Source organism: Leuresthes tenuis, unplaced genomic scaffold, assembly GCF_036924035.1.
Source record: "Leuresthes tenuis unplaced genomic scaffold, fLeuTen1.0.hap1 SCAF_9, whole genome shotgun sequence".
Classification (NCBI taxonomy): domain Eukaryota; kingdom Metazoa; phylum Chordata; class Actinopteri; order Atheriniformes; family Atherinopsidae; genus Leuresthes; species Leuresthes tenuis.
In genome coordinates this window covers 18831361-18853762 of record NW_027325363.1, presented here as the reverse complement: position 1 = coordinate 18853762, position 22402 = coordinate 18831361, and the positions used below count along the sequence as shown (strand labels likewise).

At 41.5% G+C, this 22402-nt stretch overlaps 2 protein-coding genes across 2 annotated transcripts in view; one reads left to right on the top strand and one right to left on the bottom strand.

Moving 5' to 3' along the window:
• egfem1 (EGF-like and EMI domain containing 1) overlaps positions 1–22402 on the bottom strand; it is a 59441-nt gene that overhangs the window by 4952 nt on the left and 32087 nt on the right. Inside the window, exons 12-31 of the mRNA XM_072392680.1 lie at positions 21920–22042; positions 21544–21774; positions 21290–21418; positions 19766–19894; positions 18667–18795; positions 14163–14297; positions 13693–13827; positions 12656–12781; positions 12187–12318; positions 11077–11205; positions 10825–10956; positions 10290–10418; positions 4924–5052; positions 4053–4181; positions 3426–3551; positions 3117–3245; positions 2785–2913; positions 2551–2679; positions 1339–1470; positions 156–284 (exon numbers count right to left, since the gene is read on the bottom strand). Coding sequence (XP_072248781.1) covers positions 156–284; positions 1339–1470; positions 2551–2679; positions 2785–2913; positions 3117–3245; positions 3426–3551; positions 4053–4181; positions 4924–5052; positions 10290–10418; positions 10825–10956; positions 11077–11205; positions 12187–12318; positions 12656–12781; positions 13693–13827; positions 14163–14297; positions 18667–18795; positions 19766–19894; positions 21290–21418; positions 21544–21774; positions 21920–22042 — 2691 coding nt within the window. The remainder of the gene's footprint in view (positions 1–155; positions 285–1338; positions 1471–2550; positions 2680–2784; positions 2914–3116; positions 3246–3425; positions 3552–4052; positions 4182–4923; positions 5053–10289; positions 10419–10824; positions 10957–11076; positions 11206–12186; positions 12319–12655; positions 12782–13692; positions 13828–14162; positions 14298–18666; positions 18796–19765; positions 19895–21289; positions 21419–21543; positions 21775–21919; positions 22043–22402) is intronic.
• Positions 15040–18590, top strand: LOC140314471 (EH domain-containing protein 2-like). The gene is made up of 6 exons (XM_072392681.1): positions 15040–15393; positions 15517–15693; positions 16424–16521; positions 16954–17366; positions 17456–17620; positions 17730–18590. The coding sequence occupies exons 1-6, from the start codon at positions 15173–15175 to the stop codon at positions 18291–18293; spliced, it is 1638 nt and encodes a 545-aa protein (XP_072248782.1). The 5' UTR covers positions 15040–15172; the 3' UTR covers positions 18294–18590.

Here is a 22402-nt window from a genome sequence, read left to right as displayed (position 1 = left end):
GATTATAGAGATACATATTGTTCTTTCATACCCTTGTGGATTACCTCCATAGTGAATTCTTCAATACAACAAGGGAGCTAATTTCATTTGGAAATTCACAAAATAGAAGAATTCTTATTCGAAAGGACAAAGAGGTTCAAAAGGATTCAACTTACTTGAGCTGCAGTCAGCTCCAATATAACCAGGAGGACAGTAACAAGTCCCAGTTCTGAAGTCACAACGACCACCATTGATGCAGGTGCACCTGGATTTGCAGTTGGGTCCAAAAGTACCTGCTCGACATCCTGGAAACCGCAGCGAGAGAAGAGGAGGGAAAAGGAGAATAAGAGGCATTTGGTCAATGAGAATGTCAGTTTTATCTATAAAGCGCTTTCAAAACAAGAGTTGCACCAAAGTGCTGCTGAACAGCAAGTACACAAAAAAGCAATCATCCAGTATAACACAATGGGTGATCAAATAAGGACAAAAAGTAGTAAAAAGCATTCTGTAAAGACACAATAATATCTTACGGATAAGATCAAGGTGGGAAGTTTTACTCGAGACAAGTACCAAGAAGAAGAGATGGATTTTGAATAGCTTCTTAAAAGTTTATAAAGTTCCACAGATTAGGAGCAGCCGCTGCAAAGGCACGATAACCTCTATGTTTGTGTTTAGATCTTGGAACATCTAACAGCATCTAGTTTTGGTGAACCTCATTGTTCTAAATGATCTATGACAATGTAAAAGTATTCCACAGAGGGAGAAGTCAGACTTGTAAAAGCCTTGAAAACCCGCAATTAAATCTTAAAATCTATCCTATAATGAACAGGAAGCCACGGGTAGAGTTGGCCACTCTTTGGTGATCACCCTTTCTTGTTCTTGGTAAATGATGAGCAGCTACATTTTACCACATGCATAGAGATGACTCATTTGTACCAGCACACAAGGAATAACAAAAACCCAGCAGAACTGAAACGATGGCAAAAATGACTTTTTTCAAAATCTTTAGGAAAGAGACGGTGCTTAATCTTGGCTAAAATTCTCAACTTAAAAAGCTGGTTTTGACAAATGTTTTGCTGTTAAGTAGTCTGGATGTTTGATACAGCTTCAAAGATTGGATTTACTGTAATTGAAAAATAGAGCAAGCAGGTTCAGTGGATCTAAAATGCAGGCTAAACAAAAGCGAACTAATGTTTTCACATTCATTTTTTGGCATTCATGGACATTTCCAAAGCAGGCCAAATGTGTATCTATGTACCCAGCTGATTATTTCAATGAAACTCACTGTTTAATAACATATATATATATTAGCACAAGTCTTGTAATATCCTGCAACATCTTAATTTACAGAAAACTTACGAAGCTCACATCGTGGCCCGTAATAACCAGGTAAGCAGCTGCATTCGCCCGTCACAGGATGGCACTGCTCTTGTACTCCAGAACATTGACACAGCTGGCTGCAGTTTTGTCCAAACATGCCAGCGGGACAGGCTAGGATGACACAATCAGAATCATGCAGCATCATGTATGTATCAGCAAAAAGCCATCAAAGCATTTGATTTCGAGGGAAAAGAAATCCTTGAGACTTAACTGCAGAGGTGATATCTTTCAGTTTCTGCCCGTATTTATTTGCTAAATTCCAAATATCACTGAAAAAATAGTTAAGTGTAGTTGAGTGGAACTCCAACAGTGTGTTGAATTATCACAATGTACCTCTATGCATAGTTTTGCAGATAAGGCCTTAACCGTGCACACATTTGGCAGCTTGTGGGAACAAAGACGCATGCCATTTCCCTTTCCTCTCTCAGATAATTCCACAAACATACTGGGACATTCAGCATTTGACGGGTAACAAAACCAACACTCCCAACAACTTTCCCTAGTGCCCAAAGCCAGGCGGACACAGAGGGACATTCTTTCACACACTCTCTCTGCATCCATACGTATACACTCCTCACAATAATGAATGAAGTCCCTGGACAATCAGTCATAGCGACCAAGATGAATCTGTGAACCAAACATGTTTGTGGGTGAGACCACAGCACTCAGCGACTCAGTCAGGCAGCAGCAGGCAGCGTGGGGGACAGATAAGAAAGGACTCCAGACTAAAGAGGCAATTACGGTGCTGTCATTATGCATGTCTGCCTTCCAAAAGCCCTTATCCGCCGCCGAGGAGACAAAAACAATGCCTTCTGTTTTACTTGGCAACTGGTGTGTAACATTTATCAGATGTCTGGGGAGTGTGTGAGGAGAGGAAGGGAGCTGAGGCTGTGAGAGGGGTGGGAGGAGCAGAGAAGGGCTGATTGGTGAAGCTGGTGGTATACAGCCCTACAGGGTATGATGTAAATAATGAAACATTCTAATACAGTCCTGTGATAGTAAGGGTCTCCTGCAGGAGAGGAGTGTGTTTGCTAGAATGCAGCAAAAACTCATAAACTCTAGTCTTTCACAGCAACATTAAAGAAGAAAAGGGAATTTTAGGCAGTATAAAGACAGAAAACCACTACTACTCACTTTGCCATTAAAACAAAATTTGCCTTACTGACGTATACTTTTTCTTTGTGTTCTTACTTTTCTCGCAGCCAGGCCCTGTGAGTCCAGCTGGGCAACCGCAGCTCCCAGTCTCATGGTGACAGGACACCCCAGTCTGGCATTGGCACTGCTGGGCACAGGAAGCACCGAAGAACCCGGGGAGGCAGGCTGACAGTTGAAACACACAAGCAGGAACATGCAGTCAGTTTACCCTAATGTTCCGTCCTGCTACTTCCATTCAGTTGAAATCTTCCAGCTTCTTAATGCACTCACATTTGTCACACCTGGCTCCTCTCCAGCCTGGCTCACACTCACAGTGGCCCGTCACATGGTGGCAACTTGAGCTGTGGACACAGTCGCACTTCTGCTCGCAGCCCTTCCCAAAGAATCCCTCAGAACAGGCTTCAGACAAAACACATTCGTGGTCAGCATACATCAGAGTCGAGGAAAGAGAAAAACGTATTACAATTTTGACTGTTGCTTCACGAGCATTGGAACAAGTGCAAGATGCGAGAGGAGAGGCTAATGCACACATCCTCGTGTCTTTTTTTTTTCTGTCAATATGTTTTAATACAACAGTTGTGAAGTCAACTTTAAGAAGTCACCTGACTGACAGAGCTCTCCAATCCAACCAGGCAGACACACACACTTCCCTGTCACTCGGTCACATCTCCCGTCATTGGCACATCCACAAGTTTGGGTGCAGTTCTCTCCATAAAGTCCTTCTTCACACTCTAGGAAGGAGTGAAAGGAATTCACTTGAAAAAAATGACTTATCTCAGAAATGGAAAAGTTTCACAAAGATGCTGAATTCTTAAAACATCTGGACAAAATCAGAAGAACATCTTTTTCTTTTTTTTTTAAATGGAGGACTTCCTTACAGTGTAATCCATAGTTCTTATAGTAGAACTCACCAAATTCACAAGCAGCCCCAGTCCATCCCGGTGGGCAGGAGCAGTGGCCACTCACGCTATTACAAAAACCAGTTTGACAAAGACACTGGCCGTAACAATGTTCCCCATAACGTCCTGGAGGACAGGCTGCACACACACACACATACATGACAGAGTATGTTGAGTTAATGAAATAAATGGCTTATAAAAGTATGACAGAATATGTGTAAACTGGAGGCAAAGTTGCAGAATTCAACGGTTTTAAGATTTGCAATGTGGCCAATTTGTTTAGCCTCTTTTTGCTCTCCAAAACATGACAAACACGCTCAAACATAACTGGTCAATATTATAAAGACAAACCAGGAAACGGCAATTACAGGTTCTCTTTAATTAGGAATTTTGTAGGATTTCAAAAGTCCATTTCTATGCCATATGACCCCCAGTCAGCATTTAAGACACTTGTTTTAAACTGCAACACATAATCTAAAAAAAGTCCTGTGAAGAGTTAAATCACAAGTTTCAAAAGTCTTAATAATAAACCAGGCATGTCTCTAAAAGCATGAAAGCTCTCAAACACAGCAATAAAATTAGTAAACCGGGTACTTTATCACGTTAAGTGTTTAGCTTCTGATCTAACGAACTACTCACGCAGCTGGCAGCTGACTCCAGTCCATCCGGCCGTGCAGCTGCATCGCCCGGTGACGTGGTCACACCTGCCTCCATTCTGACACATGCAGATATGACTGCACTGCTCTCCAAAATGACCCTCTGGGCATTCTGCCCACATGACAAACACACAGAGGCATGATAACTTAACAAAACGTTGACACAACACAGTCAGTAATAGCTTCTATTGCACTATTAGACTGCACCGACCTCTACTGCAAATGTATGAGAGCAGTGGGCTTAAATGATATTTTTAGACATCATGGTTTTTAGGACACATATTGCAAACTTCTCATTAATGATCAAAGTTCGACATGACATTTGGAGTCTAAGAGGAAAATGCGCTAATGACAGAGATGGGCCATTAAGTCATGCTGGTGGCTTTCTGCTGACTCTGGCTCTGGTAGTTGGAACCACAAAATGGCTGTGGCATGAGGAAAGTCTTGAATAAGGCTGCGGAATGACAGACTAAGAACTTTAGTGGGCATTTCACTGGCTTCATTAAAACAAAGGCATGAAATCCTCAAGAAACTTTAGCATGAGAACACTGATTGGTTAGCTACTAAAAGACTCTTCCAAGCAATGTTCTCCTTTTGCCTGATGTTGATCGCTACATACATGTGGGTGCATTTATCCAGAATAGACCTCAATTAAACCCTATGTGCCAGAGGGCACTCTTGTCCTCCCTCCTTTCTCCTCCCCTACGCATCCCTAAAAAAAGTCATTGGCACTGTCTGATTATAGAGATAATTGTTCACAAACACATCTTAGTTGTGTTTAAGGAGAGGATGTCGTGATGGGCCGCAGTGAGGGCCTCCCTCACACCCTGTTTTAATGATGTGGCTTCCATTACCCAGAATGCAGTGTGGTCCTGCCCAGCCGGCGGTGCATAAGCAGGCTCCTGTGATGTGGTGGCAGCGGGCACCGTTCCTGCACTCGCACATCTGGCCACAGTCAAGACCGTAAAAGCCGTCCGGGCACTCTGAGGGCCGAGATAAAACATCCGACTGGTTAGAACTGGCAGCTTCACAAAAGAGGAGAGGAAAAGGTTTGGATGCCAACCTTTTCATGTCGTTCTTTCTCTTCCCGTCCCCACCTCTCACTCTCCTCCTCCTACTTTCCCTCTCTGTGCTGCCACCCTCCCAAAAATACCAATATCAAATTGCAGTATCACGCTGCGGCTGCCGCAGAGCGTCTGCGTTCGTTAAGTGAGCTCCTGTCCCACACATGTGTGGTGGATCTGGGCCACATCAAAGTTTATGGAGGCTCGGAGGCCGTTCCCTTTTGGGGGTAGAGGGGGCACAAAGAGCCGGTAAATAGAGCACCTGCTGTGTCCACAGGCCCCACCAACACACAGCATAACAAAGCCTGGTTACTGTGCTCCACAGACACACACGTACACACCTACACAGTTGCTGCTGATGCAAGGCGATGTCAGTGTAAGGGTCTGTTTCCCATTCTCAGGGAGAGCTTTAAAACACAGTTTAAGCTTGAGTATAGTTAAGTGACACTCACTGAGTTTGGTAAACATAGTGCCTCTTCTGCAGAAGAAGCTAGCCAGAGACTGTGGGATGAATGAGCCTTTCCACTACTGGGATGTAAATATTATCTGTAAGCATGACTTCACCAGGGCAGGAAATAATGACTGTGTTTATTCACAGCCTAGTTTTTGATCACTCAATTTGTCACTCTGGATATCACAGGCTAACTCAAGCGCAGTAGCTATACTTTGCAAAACAAAAACTTCTCCAACTTTATTTATAGAAACACAGCTCGTGTGTGCCAAAGCTTAGCTGACTGAATGACTCTTCAAGTACTCTTTGCTGTTTTCCGTTGCAGAATCTGAGCATGGAGAGGGCTTAAAATGTGTCCGAGATATCTCAACACAGCGCAGTTTCTCGTTTAAATACTCCTAATTACATCCTAAATGTCAAAGGGTGTTCCTTTACAGTTAGTGCATCATAGTCTCCTCCTTCTCTTCCAAATGATGATGCTGTGTACTCCTTCCTTTCTGCCTCATGGCCTCAAAATGGGAAAAATATCTTTGCTGCTCAGCAGTTTCTGGCATGCCCATCAGTGTGTTCCCACGCTGACAGCATGACGTCTTTGCTTGCCTCTGTAGTGGTTAGACTGCAGTGCTATTAAAGCTAGCCCACTGAGGATGCTGTCATCCTAATACAGCTGTACATTAACTCAGTGGTGGCACTGTCCCTGGTTTATTGTCTGTTGTTTATTGTTATGATAGCGCTTCCTGACACCATGGCAACAAGCTGGCCTGCAGGAGAAGAACGTCGCTCTAATATGTAATTTACCTACCAATTGAACGGTGGCTCAACACATCTGTAAAGCTGGAATATTATAAGCAAACATTACTATAGAGGACAACCTCTATGCTAAATCTTCAGACATTTTGCAAACCATAATACAGCCATGTGCAAAAGAAAGCACACCTTTTTTTGGTTGTTTTATGTGCCAGTGAACAACAACAACAACAAAACTCATCTGGTCCTTACCGGTCCTTACCGGTCCTTGCTCTTAAATTAGGTAAATACAATCTTCATCAAATCAAAGCTAAGCCAAAATGTGTGAAAAATATGTACATCCCATTATTCAGTAGCTTGTTGAACCACCTTTAGCAGAAATAACCTCACAAAAACATTCATTGCATTGTTGTGGAGGGATTGTGGCCCCCTCCTCTTTACATAATTGCTTGAGTTAATTGAATTTGATTAAATTTCTTTATGCACAGCTCAATTAATCACAGTATTTCACTCAGTTTGAGGTCTGCACTTTATCTGTCAGATTTCCCATTTGACTCTAGAATACTTTGAATAACAGAGGAGTTCAAGGTGTGTGACTGCAAGGTGTCCGAAAGAGTGCTCAAATCATCAGCCGTAGTCCACCTTGCTTGACGGTTGGTATGAGGTGTTTGTGCTGATATGCTGTGTTTGGTTTTCACTGTAAATTATGGCCACACGTGTCCACTTTGTTCCAGAAGTCTTGTGGTTCGTTCAGATGCATCTTCGCATACCTAAGCTGTGCTGCCATGTTCTTTTTAGAGACAATTTGATTAGCAGCGGGTAACTTAATTCTTATGGAAGCATGTTGTTAGTTTTCACACACTGCTATAAGGTATAACATGTCTTATATAGGTTATAATGACCTAGCTGTAAGACCTGTTAAGGACCAGATTTTAATCATGTCCTGATGTGTAAAAAAATCAGGATTCAAAGAGGTCCTTTTTCCACATAACTGTATGTTATTTGTACATGACAGCATGGGGTAACTGGTTTCCATATCAACCAGAGAGCAGCAATCTGTCATCTGATATAAGCACATTGTCTGCTGCTGTTTGTAAACCAGACTCATTGTAAACGTAGGGCACAAAGAATTGAGCAGACCACCACACTCACAAACACGCACACTGTGCCATCACTGAAAGGCTCCATCTTTAGACTAAATGAGCTCTTTAAGACAGCAGGATTATTTCCAGATCCCCGGTTGTGTAAGAGCCACTGCTGTCAGCCCATAAAGTTGGTCCAGGGACCACACAGCCGGGGAGAGCGCACCACAGAAATAAAGTGTATAGACAGAACATAGAATAGAACTTCCTGGTGCCACTCAGGGTCTTTATAACAACTAAACAACCCAGTTTGCCCAACAATAATGCGGATGTTCAATGCTAGTCAAACCAGAGTCCTTTCTATTGCAACCAAATGAACTGTTTTGAAGCAAACATCAAAGACGCAAACCAGCATGATCCCCGTTAATTGAAGAAGTGGTGTGCTGGACCCATGTCAGCACAAAGGCCTCTTTCCTCCAGTAATAACTGAAAAAAAGTTTAGCATCAGTGCCAGCACCACAACAATGCCATTGGCATAGTAATGAAGCATCTGAGTCCTGTGGAAACAGTTATTTCTATGAATAATGACATGTAAGCGTTAAGCCACGTGTGTATGAGAATTGTCCACGTACAGTAGTAGCAAGCACTGCAGTCAAGGCATTGCTTTCTATATCAATTCTGAGAAACAGACGAAATAAAGAGATCTGGACCTTCTCACGGTGCAGGCCTCTTTCTGACTCCCCTGAAGGAAGAGGCCCAGTAGAAGACTGAGAAACTGGACACCTCGGTTTAAGGGGAACGAGCCTTCAGAAAATGAAATCTGGTCAGACCGATTGCCCCATTTCCACAGCAGCGTCCAATCAGAGTGACGACTATATGTGAGGCCATTACACTGTTATGACTAAGGATGTGAAGCTCTGTTCTAGTGTGACTTGGCCCTGATTTACAATGCCCTGTGTACTACGGAGGTGGTATGAATTTCTAGGCCTGGTAGTGAACTCACAGTAAATCTTAAAGCCTGTAATAACAGAAGGACACTTCAAGTCAAAGGACTATAATCAAGAACAAATCTATTACATTGGTAAAGCTCTTGGACTGTTGCAGTTCTGGACAAACGTCATAATGAAGAGATGAATAGTTACATGAAGGCTTTGCTATGGCAGGATGGCTGCAAAGACACACTCCATCTATCCCAGAATGACTAATATAAATTACATCTTGGGATTTGCGTGGTTTCAAAAAGGTTTCACTCATAACATTACACAACCAATGTGGTGATTCACTGAATCCGTATGAAGATCCATTGACTTTGTGGCAGAAATGAGAAAATCAGAAAAATGTCCTGCAGCTCCCTCTAGTGTATCAAGAGTTTAACTGTAGCAATGATCGCACTGAGGAGCAGTATCAGCTTAAGTGGGACTGAGGTTTAAAATGTATTCATTTATCATTTATCATACAAATCCAACAAATATTGTCCGTGGATTTATATCACAGACCAGCTTAACTGTGTTTAAAAAAATATAGTCAAATTCTAAATTTGACACCAGCAACACATACTCAAGGAAAAAAAAGTTGTGAGAGAGGCATGTTCACTATTGTGTTACATCACATCTTCTTTTAATTACACTTTTCTAGCCATGTAGGAACTGAGGATACAAATTTCTGACTTTTTCCAGTCTATTTTTGCTGAATCAAATACCTCAGCTGCTTTACAGTATTTGGTCTTCATTGTCTGACTCCCCTAGTCACAGTGCACCACACGTTTACAGCAGGAAACATATCTGGTCTGCAGGCAGGTCTGTCAAACACACCCTCTGTGAGGTCTGATATCCCGCAGAAATAAACACGGACCTCTTCCGGGAAAGACCTAACCTTGATGGAAGCATATGTCTCTCCAAAATTCCAACATGAGCATCATCCTACACACATATGCAAGTCATCCATGCCGTGTTCACTGACATACTCTCATACCATCACAGATGCTGGCTTTTTCATCTTTCATTTATATCTGTAGGGAAGGTCTTTGTTTTTGGCACAAATAATAACCACCCATCCTTTTTTTTGGGAAGACTAAGCTTTTGGTAGATGCTCCCATCATTTCCTATGATGCTGACCATAGGAAAGAGTGTGTGAATGCATGCTGGTTTGTCTCTGTGTGACCCTGCGATGGACTGGCGACCTGTCCAGGGTGCACATCACCTCTCACCACAGGCAGCATGGATAGGCTCCAGCCCCCTGCGACTCTGAATTGGACTAATAGAAAATGGATTGATGGACAATGAAGTTGATCAGTGAACAGTTTGGACTTAGTAATGAGTAAAGCAGGGGATCGGTAATAGTGAGTGTTAATCCTGGGTGACCTGAGCTGTTAGTTGTAAGAAAACATGAGCAAAACTATATTATCACGTGAAAAAGGAGCGTAAACCCCACAGAATGGCCTAAAGATCATCAAAGTCAAGTACTTTATCTTCATCTGTAGGCAAGGTGTGAAAAAGGATCAATGGATTTCTGTAATGAGAAAAGTTCCCAGTTTCCATGTCTTTACTTTGCTTACAGGTATATATGAACACAGTTTTATAAGTGAGAAGTAAAAAAAACAAAAATAATAAGACTTTGAACATATTCACACATGTACCCTCATAAATGCACAGATTAACCTTCTCACTCATCTGAATTTGTTAAAAAGAAACCAATGGTCACTGAATCATTCTTTCACGTTCGTGTGTGTGTATATACAAAAAGTAAAAGAAAAAAGAAGCCAATAACATTTTAGAGATGTGAAAGATTCAAATGGGGTTCAGTGACCTCAAACATAACCGACAAGATGGAGCAGCTTCAGATTTCACAGAACGAGAGAAAATACTAAATTGACTTACTTTTTTCACAGAAAGTTCCAGTAAATCCAGGGGAGCACATGCAGGCTCCACTCACATGGTCACAGTGGGCTTCGCTCTGACACTGGCACTGCTGAGCACAGCCGTGACCATAACTGCCATTAATACACTCTGTGAAGGACAGCGTGTGTGAACAAATCACAGACGTTATGCGAGCAAGAGTATCTTTAGCAGCATGACATCAAAGACCTTAACTTATTAACGTCTAAGAGCAGAAAACTTAACATACGTAACAAAATGCAGCCTGTAAAAGCCTTTCATTGTGTGTTCCACCATGTTCGGTGCTAAATAAGAGATGAAATCTACAATTATATTGTATATCACAAGTACTAAGGCCATATACAAAATATACCAGATTAAAAGCTGTGCTTAAACATAAAATTAAATATCCAGAAAAATATCTTTGTTATCATAAATGAATTCAAAAGATGCTATATCTACAGTCACCCCAGGGTGGCAGCATTCACTAAAACATGTATTTGGAGAGCCTGATATTACAGTTCAAAAATAAACTTACTGTTATCACAGTGGTGTCCGGTGTAGCCTGCCTCACAGACACACTGACCGCTGACAGGGTCACAGCCAAGAGAGTGGTTCTGGCACTTGCATCTGGTGATGCAGCCTTGGCCCCAGAAACCAGGCCCACATGCTGCAACACACATGAAGGTGAAAATTAGGGAGAAAATTTTGATATGCAACATCATTTATTTCCTCTTCTTCTCTGTGAAATTGTCATTTTTTTCTGTTTTTCTGCCAAAGGAGTTCTCACATGTTGCACAATCATGGCCTCTTCTGCCAGGAGGACAGAGGCAGAGTCCGTTCTGTGGGTCACAACTGACATCAGGGTGGCAAGAACAGCGTGTTAGACAGCCCGGTCCATAGTAACCTGCAGGACATCCTACGTACGACAGGTCATATATCAGAAAACTTTCTCCTTTTTAGGTTGAATCAAATTCACCAAACCAATACAGTCCCAATTCCACAAAAATCTGAGACTGTGTACAATTTAAATACAAACAGAATCCAAAAATGTAGCTCACTGAAACCTTACTTAATTTACTTAATTAATGCATAACTCCAAAAAGGAATCCATTCCATTTGCACTAATGTATCCCCATACTTTCACAGAAGCAGCCTTTTTTACCCACTTATGTTACTGATACATTTCCTAATAACCCATTTAGCTTTGAGACATTCCATGTCACATTTAGTTAATTAGTGGGGTGTTTTGCTGCATTACACTAACTTTCCAGTCTTTTGTCGCCAACTTTTTTAACATATATTGCCAGCATGAAATTGAGAGTGAAAAATGACAGTATGTTTTGATTTCAGCCTTTGGAACGTTCAGCTTGAATAACTTTCAAATAATTGAATTTTGTTTTGAGAAATATTTTACAAACTTAGCAACTGCAGCAAAGAGTAAGACTTGGCCATTTAATACCACTGTCCTTGTCAGGAGCAGAAAGGAGCAGAATCGAGTCATTGACTTCAGTATGTGCTGCTACACAGTAGGCTGTGTGAGAAAATGTTTATGACATTCTGCTGTTTCTAACTTTGTCTGTAGGAAATATTCGCACATGTACGTGGAGTCGAATTCTCCACGCAGATGCCTTTCAATTATGTAAATGATTATTTTGTCAGATGACGTGGCCTAACTAAAATCACGATTACATTAGAGCAGAATGACAGTCTGGGAATGCTTTAAGCAACCTTGACACTTGATTCTTAATTGGCTGATTTTCAGCCACAACTTCCGATGCCATTTGACAAATAAACAAAAATATGTGAATGAGAGCAGCTTTACTGGGAATTTGGAACACTGGTTGGGCATGATTTTGGGCTACGTCTTTTTCATCAAAAAGAATTCATGCAAACTAACCTTTTTGGCAGAAGTTTCCTGTGAAGCCTGGCTTGCAGTTGCACAGACCGGTTTGCTTTTTGCAGGTGCCGCCATTCTCACAGTTAGGACAGGAAGACTGACACTTTAACCCCCAGAATCCATCAGGGCAGTCTGGAAAGCATCAAACATCTTTCACATTATTTGAGCAGTAAGACACTTATGTTTGTTTTTCTCACTGCAAAGTCGTAAAGCCACTTATGCCTAAATAACTTTGGGGGAGAAACGTATGAAAAGGGGGCGAGTTCTCACTGCACAAGTTAAACTACAAGACAAATATCAAGCTGCTAGTTGGTTTGAAATAGAGAAGCACAAAAAGCACAAACAACATGGTTTTCCAATGAGGTAAAGAAATGGCAAGCTTTTAATGTCACTGAGTTCAAACTGGACCTTGGGGAATTGTGCTCTCACTAAAACTTCTCATGAAATGACAGCATAACAAAATAAATACCTTCCTGGCATGAGTTTCCTGTCTTCCCAGCAGGACAGATGCACTGTCCAGTTATGGGATCACAAGGAGCTCCTTGGCAGTCACAGGTCAGATGACAGTTCTCGCCATAGCTTCCAGCTTGACATGCTAGTGACAGAAAAACCCAGAGAAATTAAAAACAGAGATAGAGAAGTCGTGGCGTAGCATAAGAAAAAAAACATGAGATGGGACTACACTTGACTGAAAAAAAGTGGTTAAGAAAGAGAACTGCACAACAGAGGCTTTGTAGAAATGTATTTATACAGCTTCTGCCGATAGCTTCGGGAGCAGTAACTAAAGTAAATGGGCCCTGTCATGACCTGACCTGCAACTTGAGCTGAGCACAACCCAGAAAACGTAAGTTACTCTTTATTTGTCTTTGACAAACTTAACAGGTCCAGACCTATATTTTGCATACATACTGACATACTGTAACTCTACTGTGTTATCTAAGTCCACTACACAGAAACAGAGAGAAGGTTTTACCAGAGGACCGATATTCAGCATCACCTTAGAGCACAGCACAGAGGGTTCAACTTTTCATCAATCAGCAGGGTAAACAGCCAGAGGACACCCTGTTGTGCAGGAAGCTTTATATTTGTGGCTGTGCAGTTTATAATAACAAGAACACCTGCACTGACCAGGTGAATTCAAGAGAAAGCAATCTTTGTTTCACCAACTAAATCCATACAATCCATCAAAAGTTGCACAATATGAATAGAAGAAAGAAGAAAGATTTATATTGAAAAATAAAAAATGCTGTGAGGGTAGAACATTTTAGAAACTACAGACACCTGTATATTTCAGTGGAAAAGTTATGACCACACAAGTTTTTTTTGCAGGATGTCATACATCAATAACATGTGTTTGAAACAGTTGAAAAACAATAAATTATATCATATATGAAACTCTACAGTATAGATTAGACCTGAAGTAACTTGGCCAAACATCAGCTTTTATAAGTAGTTGTGTTTGTAAGAATGTGCCCTTAACAATGTATTGAAGCAGTTTTATCTCACCCAGCTGACACTGAGCTCCATGGAAGCCTGCAGGACATTGCTGACTGCACTCTCCAGTCCTGGGGTCACATGACCCTCCACCTGGACAGTCACATGGCTGCTCACAGCCAGCACCAAAAAAGCCTGGATCACATTCTTCATTGGGACATGGGGAGGATTAACATGACAGAAAACACAACATTTTGCAGAGGTTTGTCAAATAGAGAATCTTGTAATTTCACTTCATTTAGACCATTATATCAGAACAAAGGTTTAAGGAAACAGCTCCCTGTGCTTTTCCCCTCAGTGGTTGACACAACTGTAATTACCACAACAGGTAATAAACGTGGCACCTCCAATGTCTGAAACTGTCAGCACAGAAACGTTGCCTCTAAATCAACCTTTAGCCAAGTAGGGCTAGCTGTGCAGCGCACCTGAAAATGTTTACAGTGTAGATAAAATGTACATGTAAGTTTGTCAGGCACTTCTACCTTTCTCACACAGCAGACCGTGGTATGCAGCCTTGCAGAAACAGCTCCCTGTTTTGGGGTCACAGCCAGCAGAATGTTCTCGAATGCAGTCGCATTCCTTGGAACAGCCGGCTCCATAAGCCCACCGAGGACAAGCTGAGGGATGGACGTGATTAGTTTAAAAGCAGGGGAAAAAAAGGCATGAAGTAAGCTGATGTATGACAAAGGTTGCTCGTTTGTGTGTTATCATATCGAAAATATGCTCTAGTTTTATACTGTTGTATAGCAAGTTGCACAACTTACAGCATTGCTGAAATGTAAAAACTTTAGCTATTTATTTTTCTAGGTTAAGCCAAGAAAAGAAATCATCTTGGAAATTTTTGTTTGTTTAAGTTTAGGTGGTAAGTGAGAAAATATGCTGAAAGGAAATCCTCTTGGCTATCAAATTACACTTTAGAATTGAGCATAACAAGCACATGTGTTATTAAAACCTCTGGTTTCTGCCAATCTAAGTCACATGATCACTGCTGCTAGTTTTACCCGATTTACTCAACTTCACAGCATCATTCATCAGGTATTTGTGCTATCATTTTCCTCCAAAATGTGACCTCAGAAAATGATTAAAAGTAACATTTGAATTGTTTGCAATCCTTGTGTTTACTTTTCTTCCAACGTCATCTCATACATAGCAACATGAATTGATAGATTTTAAGGCGTGCACATGATTTTTAAAGCTGCAACACAGCCACATCCCCAATCATTGCGGATGAATCCAGCCAAGATTGTCCCTACTTCACAACAAACACTGAACTGCACTCCACCCTGTCCCACTCGACACTGGTTTTTATGTTAGGTGCAGCTGCAAGCTCTGGTTACACCCTATCCACCCTCTCAACGTCCCGCTGCAGGATGGAGCAGACAGCTGTGAGAATCTGATAATATTCCTTGTGCACATTCTTCCATCCGACAGTTTGGTCTTTGAAGCCTGAGCAGCTTCCACACTGAAAAGCCAACAGCAAAACTTCCACACCATGTCCTTTCGGAGGTTTAGGAGCACCCCTAAAACATTGGGGGACGTCAACATGGTGACAGAGGAGCTGAAAAATCTTTATTACAAGAGGTTGCTGCCAATAGAAAAATACTATTCTTTCCATCACTTTCATTCACCGAGCTATGAGGATGCAGATTTTGACAACAAACCAATGGTGCTGGTGATGGGTCAGTACTCAACAGGAAAGACGACTTTTATCCGGTAAGAGTCACAATTCTTGGCATTTAAAATGTGTACAGATACATTGTGTATTGCATGTATTAAGCAGTTAAAGTTAAAAAGAGGGGCGATGGTAGAGGTGGTTTGTACCATGTGTATTCTCAGGTATCTCATAGAGCAAGATTTTGCTGGTAGCAGAGTGGGACCAGAGCCAACCACCGATTGCTTCACTGCCCTCATGTATGGAGAGGATGAACAAATCATACCTGGGAATGCCCTTACAATGGATCCAAAAAAGCCCTTTCGCAACTTAGACCCTTTTGGGAATTCATTTCTGAACAGGTGAGGAAAATCATCAGGCAAACATAGAGAAAGACTGTGAGGTAAGCAGGGAAGGAGCAGGTAAATCTGCTATGTTTTCGTCTTCAGGAAAAAACAACCCAAATTCCAAAGAAGTTGGGATGCTGTGTAAAATGTAACTAAAAACAGATGTGCAAATCTCATAAATACTCTTTTCAACAATAGAACATATATGTGCGTATAAACATATATGATGAAACTTATCAACTGCTGAAAGTGAGATATTTTATCTATCTTGAAATTTAAATTTGATGGCAGCAACTCAACTCAAAAAAGTTGAGATGGGGTAGCGAAACGTTGAAATGGTTAAGTACTAAAAAGAAACTGGTGGAGGAACATGTTGCAACTAATTGGAAAGAGGTCACTAATGTGACTGGACATAAAGAGAGCACCTTAAAGAAGCAATGTCTCTTTGAAGTGAAGATGGGCAAAAAATTGAGGATGTGGTTTTTTTGCAGATAGCAACGTAAAATTGTGGAAATTTTTCATATTCTACGGTCTACTGTCTTTCATATCATATATGTTTTGAAACACATTTAATACAGAATTTTTTGGGGAGGGGATTGGTGTTGGAACTCTCTAATCCCTTTTATTCAGATGTATTCTAAAGTACGTGCCCATGATATGCAGAATAGATATTACAGAAAGGCAGATTTTTATAAAATGGGACTGCAATGAATTGCACTTAAGCATCTTTTTTTTTTCTTTGAAGGTTTCAATGTGTCCAGATGCCAAATCAACTTCTTGAGAGTATCAGTATAATCGACACACCAGGCATCTTAACTGCTGCTAAAAGAAAACTAAGTCGAGGTGAGATTGAATGGTTTCTGCATTGCTTTTCAATGTCTGAAGGAATCAGTAGGTCTTTGCTTTAAGATAATCAGTCTTAGACTGTTAATGTTGGACTGCCTTGCTGCTGTCAGGGGTGTTTAAAATCCTAAGGGAGAGGAGTCAGAGTAGATGCAATAAAGCAGTAATAATCATCCCAACATAATTCCCTCTTGAAATCAGGAGCACAGCAGAAGAAGTAATATAACATTGAACTGGGAGGAGACAGGCAGGAACTGTCTGTGCAGCATTTGTTTTATGAAAGCATTTTTCTATGGGTGTAGCTGAAGTGGCCTGAATCCAGTGAGGGTCACTGGGAAGTGTTACATATTCCTCTATGCCTGGAGCCTACGTGGCTTTCCCCATTTCTCACAGCGCTAATGAAAACCCTATGTTTTGGTTTCTTATCCACAGGCTATGACTTCCCAACAGTGCTGCGCTGGTTTGCAGAGCGTGTGGATCGGATCATCCTGCTGTTTGATTCACATAAACTGGAGTTCTCTGATGAGCTCACCCGGGCCTTTGGGGCTCTGTGCGGCCATGAGGACAAGTTGCGTGTGGTTCTCAACAAAGCTGACAGGGTGGACTCCCAGCAGCTCATGAGAGTGTATGGCGCCCTCATGTGGTCACTGGGGAAAGTATTTCGAACCCCTGAGATCTTGCGGGTCTACATCGGATCGTTCTGGTCAGAGCCGAGGCAGATGTGTGACCAATACCACCTGATAGAGCTGGAGGAGGAGGATCTGCTGGCTGACATAAGAAACCTGCCTCGCAATGCTGCAGTGCGCAAGCTAAATGATCTGGTGAAGAGGGCACGCTTAGTGAGGGTAAACGATCCAGATGCTTTCAGTATATATTCACAAATCCAACTGCTGTACTTGTGATCCTTTTTTTGTCTGATTTGTTCCCCTGTTAGGCTCATGCACACATTATCAGCTATCTAAAGCAGGAGATGCCAACAATTTTTTGCAAAGAAAGCAAGAAGCACAATCTGATCTACCAGCTTCCTGTCATTTTTACCAAGATCCAACAACAACACCGAGTCCCTGCGGGTGACTTCCCTGACTGCACCAAGATGCAGGTCCAAAAGCTTTAAGTGCTGTGTAAAAAATATTTAAATATTCCATATTTAATATTCTTATTCATAGTAACATGTTAAGTGAGTCTCATATAATTGCATCCGTTTTCAGGAAAAACTTTTGGGTCAAGACTTCTCAAAGTTCAAGACACTGAAGTCAAGTCTAATGGCCTCCTTGGATAAATTGCTCACCAATGACATAGCCAAACTGGTGCCCTTGCTCCAACAACAAGAACAGATGAAGAAATCTCTGCCCAGCGTCTTGGATGGAGAATTTTTGGGAACATTCAGACGTGAGCATTTCGGCAAAGATCCATTCAAGGACCTCCCAAAAGATGAAGAAAGCAGCGATGCGGATTTTGATGAGTGGATTGTGGAGAAATACAAGCCTAAATACGATGAGATTTTCTACAACCTAAGTCCACATGATGGCAAACTCAGCGGCACCAAGGTCAAACAGTGGATGACATCCACTTTGTTGCCCAATTCTGTGCTTGCTCATATCTGGAGGCTGTCTGACGTTGATGGGGACGGTATGCTGGACAATGACGAGTTCGCTTTGGCGGTCCACCTTATTGAAGGAAAACTGGAGGGCTACTGGCTACCGAGAGAGCTCCCCTCTCACCTGGTGCCACCATCCAAACGGTTAAGTACAGCGAGCGATGCATCGGAGTAATCATATCAAAAGGAGACAAGGGGCTGTGGATGCATTTTATCTAAAACATGTACAAAATGTACTTTATATCAAAATCTGGTCATAATAGTTTGAAGTATTAAAAAATTTGATTTGATTTGCCAACCAGATCATATTTACACGATCACATTATTATCTACTGTGTATGTAGATGTTATCCCGGGGAATAGGAACAGTCATTTTACCAATTACATAAAATTACATTTTACTTTCACTGTCCCAAATAACTTTAAATGTATTACATTTTGTTACTAATGCAATTAAACTTGTAATCATGCAGAGTTAGTAATATTTTTCTCCTCATAATCATTAATATCACTAGTTTGCTATTTGTTTTCTTGAATTTTTTACTCACCCAAATGGCAAAAACGCCCATATAGCCCTGGAGAGCAAAGGCAGGCTCCATACAAACGGTGGCAGGGTCCATTGTTGGGGCAGTTGCATTTTCTTCTACAGTTGCTCCCGAAAAAACCTCTCCGGCAGCCTGTGAGCAAAACAGCCTTGTCATGCCTTTGGGTAAGATCCATGCCTCTTTAAATTCAAACCCAACTTGAATAACTTTTTCCAAAAAAGTTGTAACACTGAAATATTAAGATAAAATCAATGAAAAGGCTTGCAAATCATGTAGGTCCAAACTTTAATTGAAAATACAACAACTCCGAGCAATTCTAATTTTAAAGCAAGTAACAAATTTCCAAACAGTTGGGACAGGAGTGTGTTTTGCATCATTCCTTTGTTTAACAACATTGTGCAAGTGTTCAGGAACTGGGTTTTTTCATTTACGATGTGGAATGTTTTCTCATTGAGGCTTTCAACCGCTCAACAGTTCAGGGCATTCATTGGTGTTGGCACTACATTGCTGAAATAAGTAAGACCTTCACTCAAAAAAAAAATTGTTCTGTATACCAACATATGTTTTTCCAACAGATGTACAAACATCTTAGCAGCAATAATAGTTCTTTCACAACCGTGCAAATTTCCCATGCATTGTACAGTAATGCGTCCCCATACTATAATGTGTGCTGATAGCAAGCCAGATGGTCCAATAAAGACACGGCATTCATGTTTTACAATCTGTTTCTTTTTAACTACTTTTATATCTTTTGTTGACCCTGTCACTACTATTTGGGAACATAATACTGGTGTTTATTTCCAAAAAGTCTTTTTATCATTTTATGTCCCATGTAAAAAAGTAAGATCAAACAAAAACGTTATTTTTTTCTGTATTCATTTATGTCTATACTTTGAGATGATCTTCTTGGCCCTGCTAAAAGTACTCAATCAAACAACTGTGGTGGATAAAAACACTCTTGATGGTTAACCACAAAGTCAAATGAGGCTGCTGAGATGTGACAAGCAACCAAGAACCAGGTGTTTGCATTTGAATGTGTACACACACGCTGTGCGTGCATGTGGGTGTGTTTGTGTGCCTGTTGGAGTGTGCACTGACAAACCATCTTCGCAGAGCAGGCCTTGTACCCCAAGAGGACACAAACACTTCCCAGTCACAGGGTCACATGAGCCTCCATTCTGACAGCGGCACACACTGTTACAGGCCTGCCCATAGCTCCCCTGCGGACAAGCTGGGGAGACACAAGGTGGAAAATTAACTCTTTAACAGATGCACTATTATCCTATGGAACTGTGGGAACTTCTCTGATGTCAAACACAACAGAGGAAATAAATGCAGCCAAGGCGAGGGTTTCACCATCCATTCTCTATTCCCCTGTGGTATATGCTCAATTGACTGTTCTAATCTCATTGGCCTTGTTTGTAATTCTGACATGAACCAGCTGGCTGTTTAGGATGTACTTAAATGCAACATTCCAATAAGTAAGCAATATGCTTAAAATCCACAGCACATGTTCCTCACACCATTTAATATCCTTCCAAAGCAAGATAGTTTAAAATTAACTACATAGTGTTTGTAAAATGTAAAATATAATTAAATGGAACACAAAGGAAGGAGCTGAACCATAATGTAGGGGATGATTCTTCTTCCTTGATTATCATAGTTTGCTATCCATGCAAAGACTTAAGTGTTATATCTTGTGGCCAACATCAACGTATGGTCAGTGGGAAACCAAGGATCCAACAGCTGACCTCTCAATTAGCAGATGACCACTCTTCCTCTTGATCGACAGCTGCCAGCCATAAGGATACAGATCAGGTCAGGTGAAGTCAGAGACCACAGTGGTGTGGCTTTTTTTTCTTAACAAACCAATATGTTGTGGCCTGTTGCAGCCTCTTTAAATCAGTCCACAGTGATGTCTGGACCAGTCACCTTCAGGGTGTGCATCTGAGCACTGCAACCTCTTGAGTGAGTTTCTAAAAGTGACAGATTGCTTCTAATGGACTTGCACTCCCATGTGGCCCTCTCTTCCAGGCCAAAGACCCACATTAATCACGGAGCTGCATTGGAATAATAGAATCTCTCTCTCTCTAACCCACCAGTGGACATCCTTGGCCTCGGGCTGTGGTCTTGCTATGGGTGTTGGCTACAGTCCAGCAGCAAATATATTGATTCCTTTATGCCCTGGAGCCCATAAACCATCCAGCCACATACAGAGGAGCCAACAGGTTTTTATACATGGTTCGATGCACATAAGAATATGATACAAAGTAATATAAAAAAAATTTTAAAAAATAACTTTGGAAGAAAATATATTGTGAACAAACCACTTCCCTATGCAAGTTTGCTGTGATAAGAATGATATAAATGTAATGGATGGAGCCAAAATAGCTGTTTTTCCTCTGTTACAAGTCATACAAGCTAATAATAAATGGTTTGCTGACTCTAGTTTATATTTAACTAATAAACATGAGAGCCAGCCTTTATCCAGTTGTCAGCAAGAATGTCAATAAGTGTATTTCTCAAAATGTAAAAAAGTATTTACAGAACACACTTGAAACACTATCTTAACAGTGTTAAGAGTTGTATTTGTCACAGTCAGCCCACAGTTATTACCTATACTTACTCTCATTACAGATGATCCCTGTCCAGCCAGGTGAACAGTCACATCGGTCTCTGCTGTCACTACACACTCCATTGGCACAGTCCTCACAGCTCACACTGCAGTCAACCCCAAAGGAGCCATCAAGACACACTAAAAAGTAAATGGTAAACTCAGAACAAGTTTCCTGGTTTGAAGAATTCCAAGAAAAACAATAAAATAGTATCTTTTTGAGCAGGCACACACAGCAGTGTCATCATTCATGATTTTTATTGTACCTATGTGGCTGTCCATTCTCAGCTCTCCTCTGCGCTCTCTCTGGATCTCTAACTCTTCCTCACTGTCACTTCTATGATGGCCATCATCATCAATGCTATAATGGGAGCGCAGGGCTGCTGTGTACTGCAGGAGCTGAGGAGCCTTGCGGAACAGCAGATCTGGTAATCTGTCAGCCTCCGTCTCCTCTTCCTCTTCCTCCTCATCCTCTTCTAGTTCTCTCTCGTACAGAGCTAAACAAACACACCCAGTACAAAGTTTAAAAAATGACGCTACATCCATTTGAAACTCTGACTTGCCTCATTTCTGCTTGCTGTGAAATGAGGCAAATCACTGTTTGCTGAGCAGTATAATTGCTTCAATACAAGTGGTGCTCACAGATGCAGGAGTGCTGGTCCTGATCCAGGCGGAAGCCCAGCCGACAAAAGCACTCATATGTTCCCAGGGTGTTTACACAGTAATGTTCACAGCCCGACGTCTCGGACAGACACTCATCAATGTCTAATGGAAGAAAATGGGAACAAAGCACATGTCACAACTCAGGCACAGCATTCCCACGAGATGCACGTTTAACACAATTTGCCTCGCACAAGTTTAATATCATACAGGTTGTGCTGCAGTGAGCTCAGGTGTCTTTTGTAAGATGAAGGCAATACTTTTGGTCACAGGATCGGAATTTCATTCAACATCTTCCATTCTCGTGGCACTAGTTGTACCAGACTGCGCAAAGTTTGTTTCTTCCTAAGGAAAATGTTCTGTTTTCCATCTTCTGCTATGAAGTGGCCTTGAAAGGCCTAATTTCAGAGCAGTGAGCTAGCAGATGTGCATTGGGAATTTGTGTGCAGCACAGCTGTACCACAA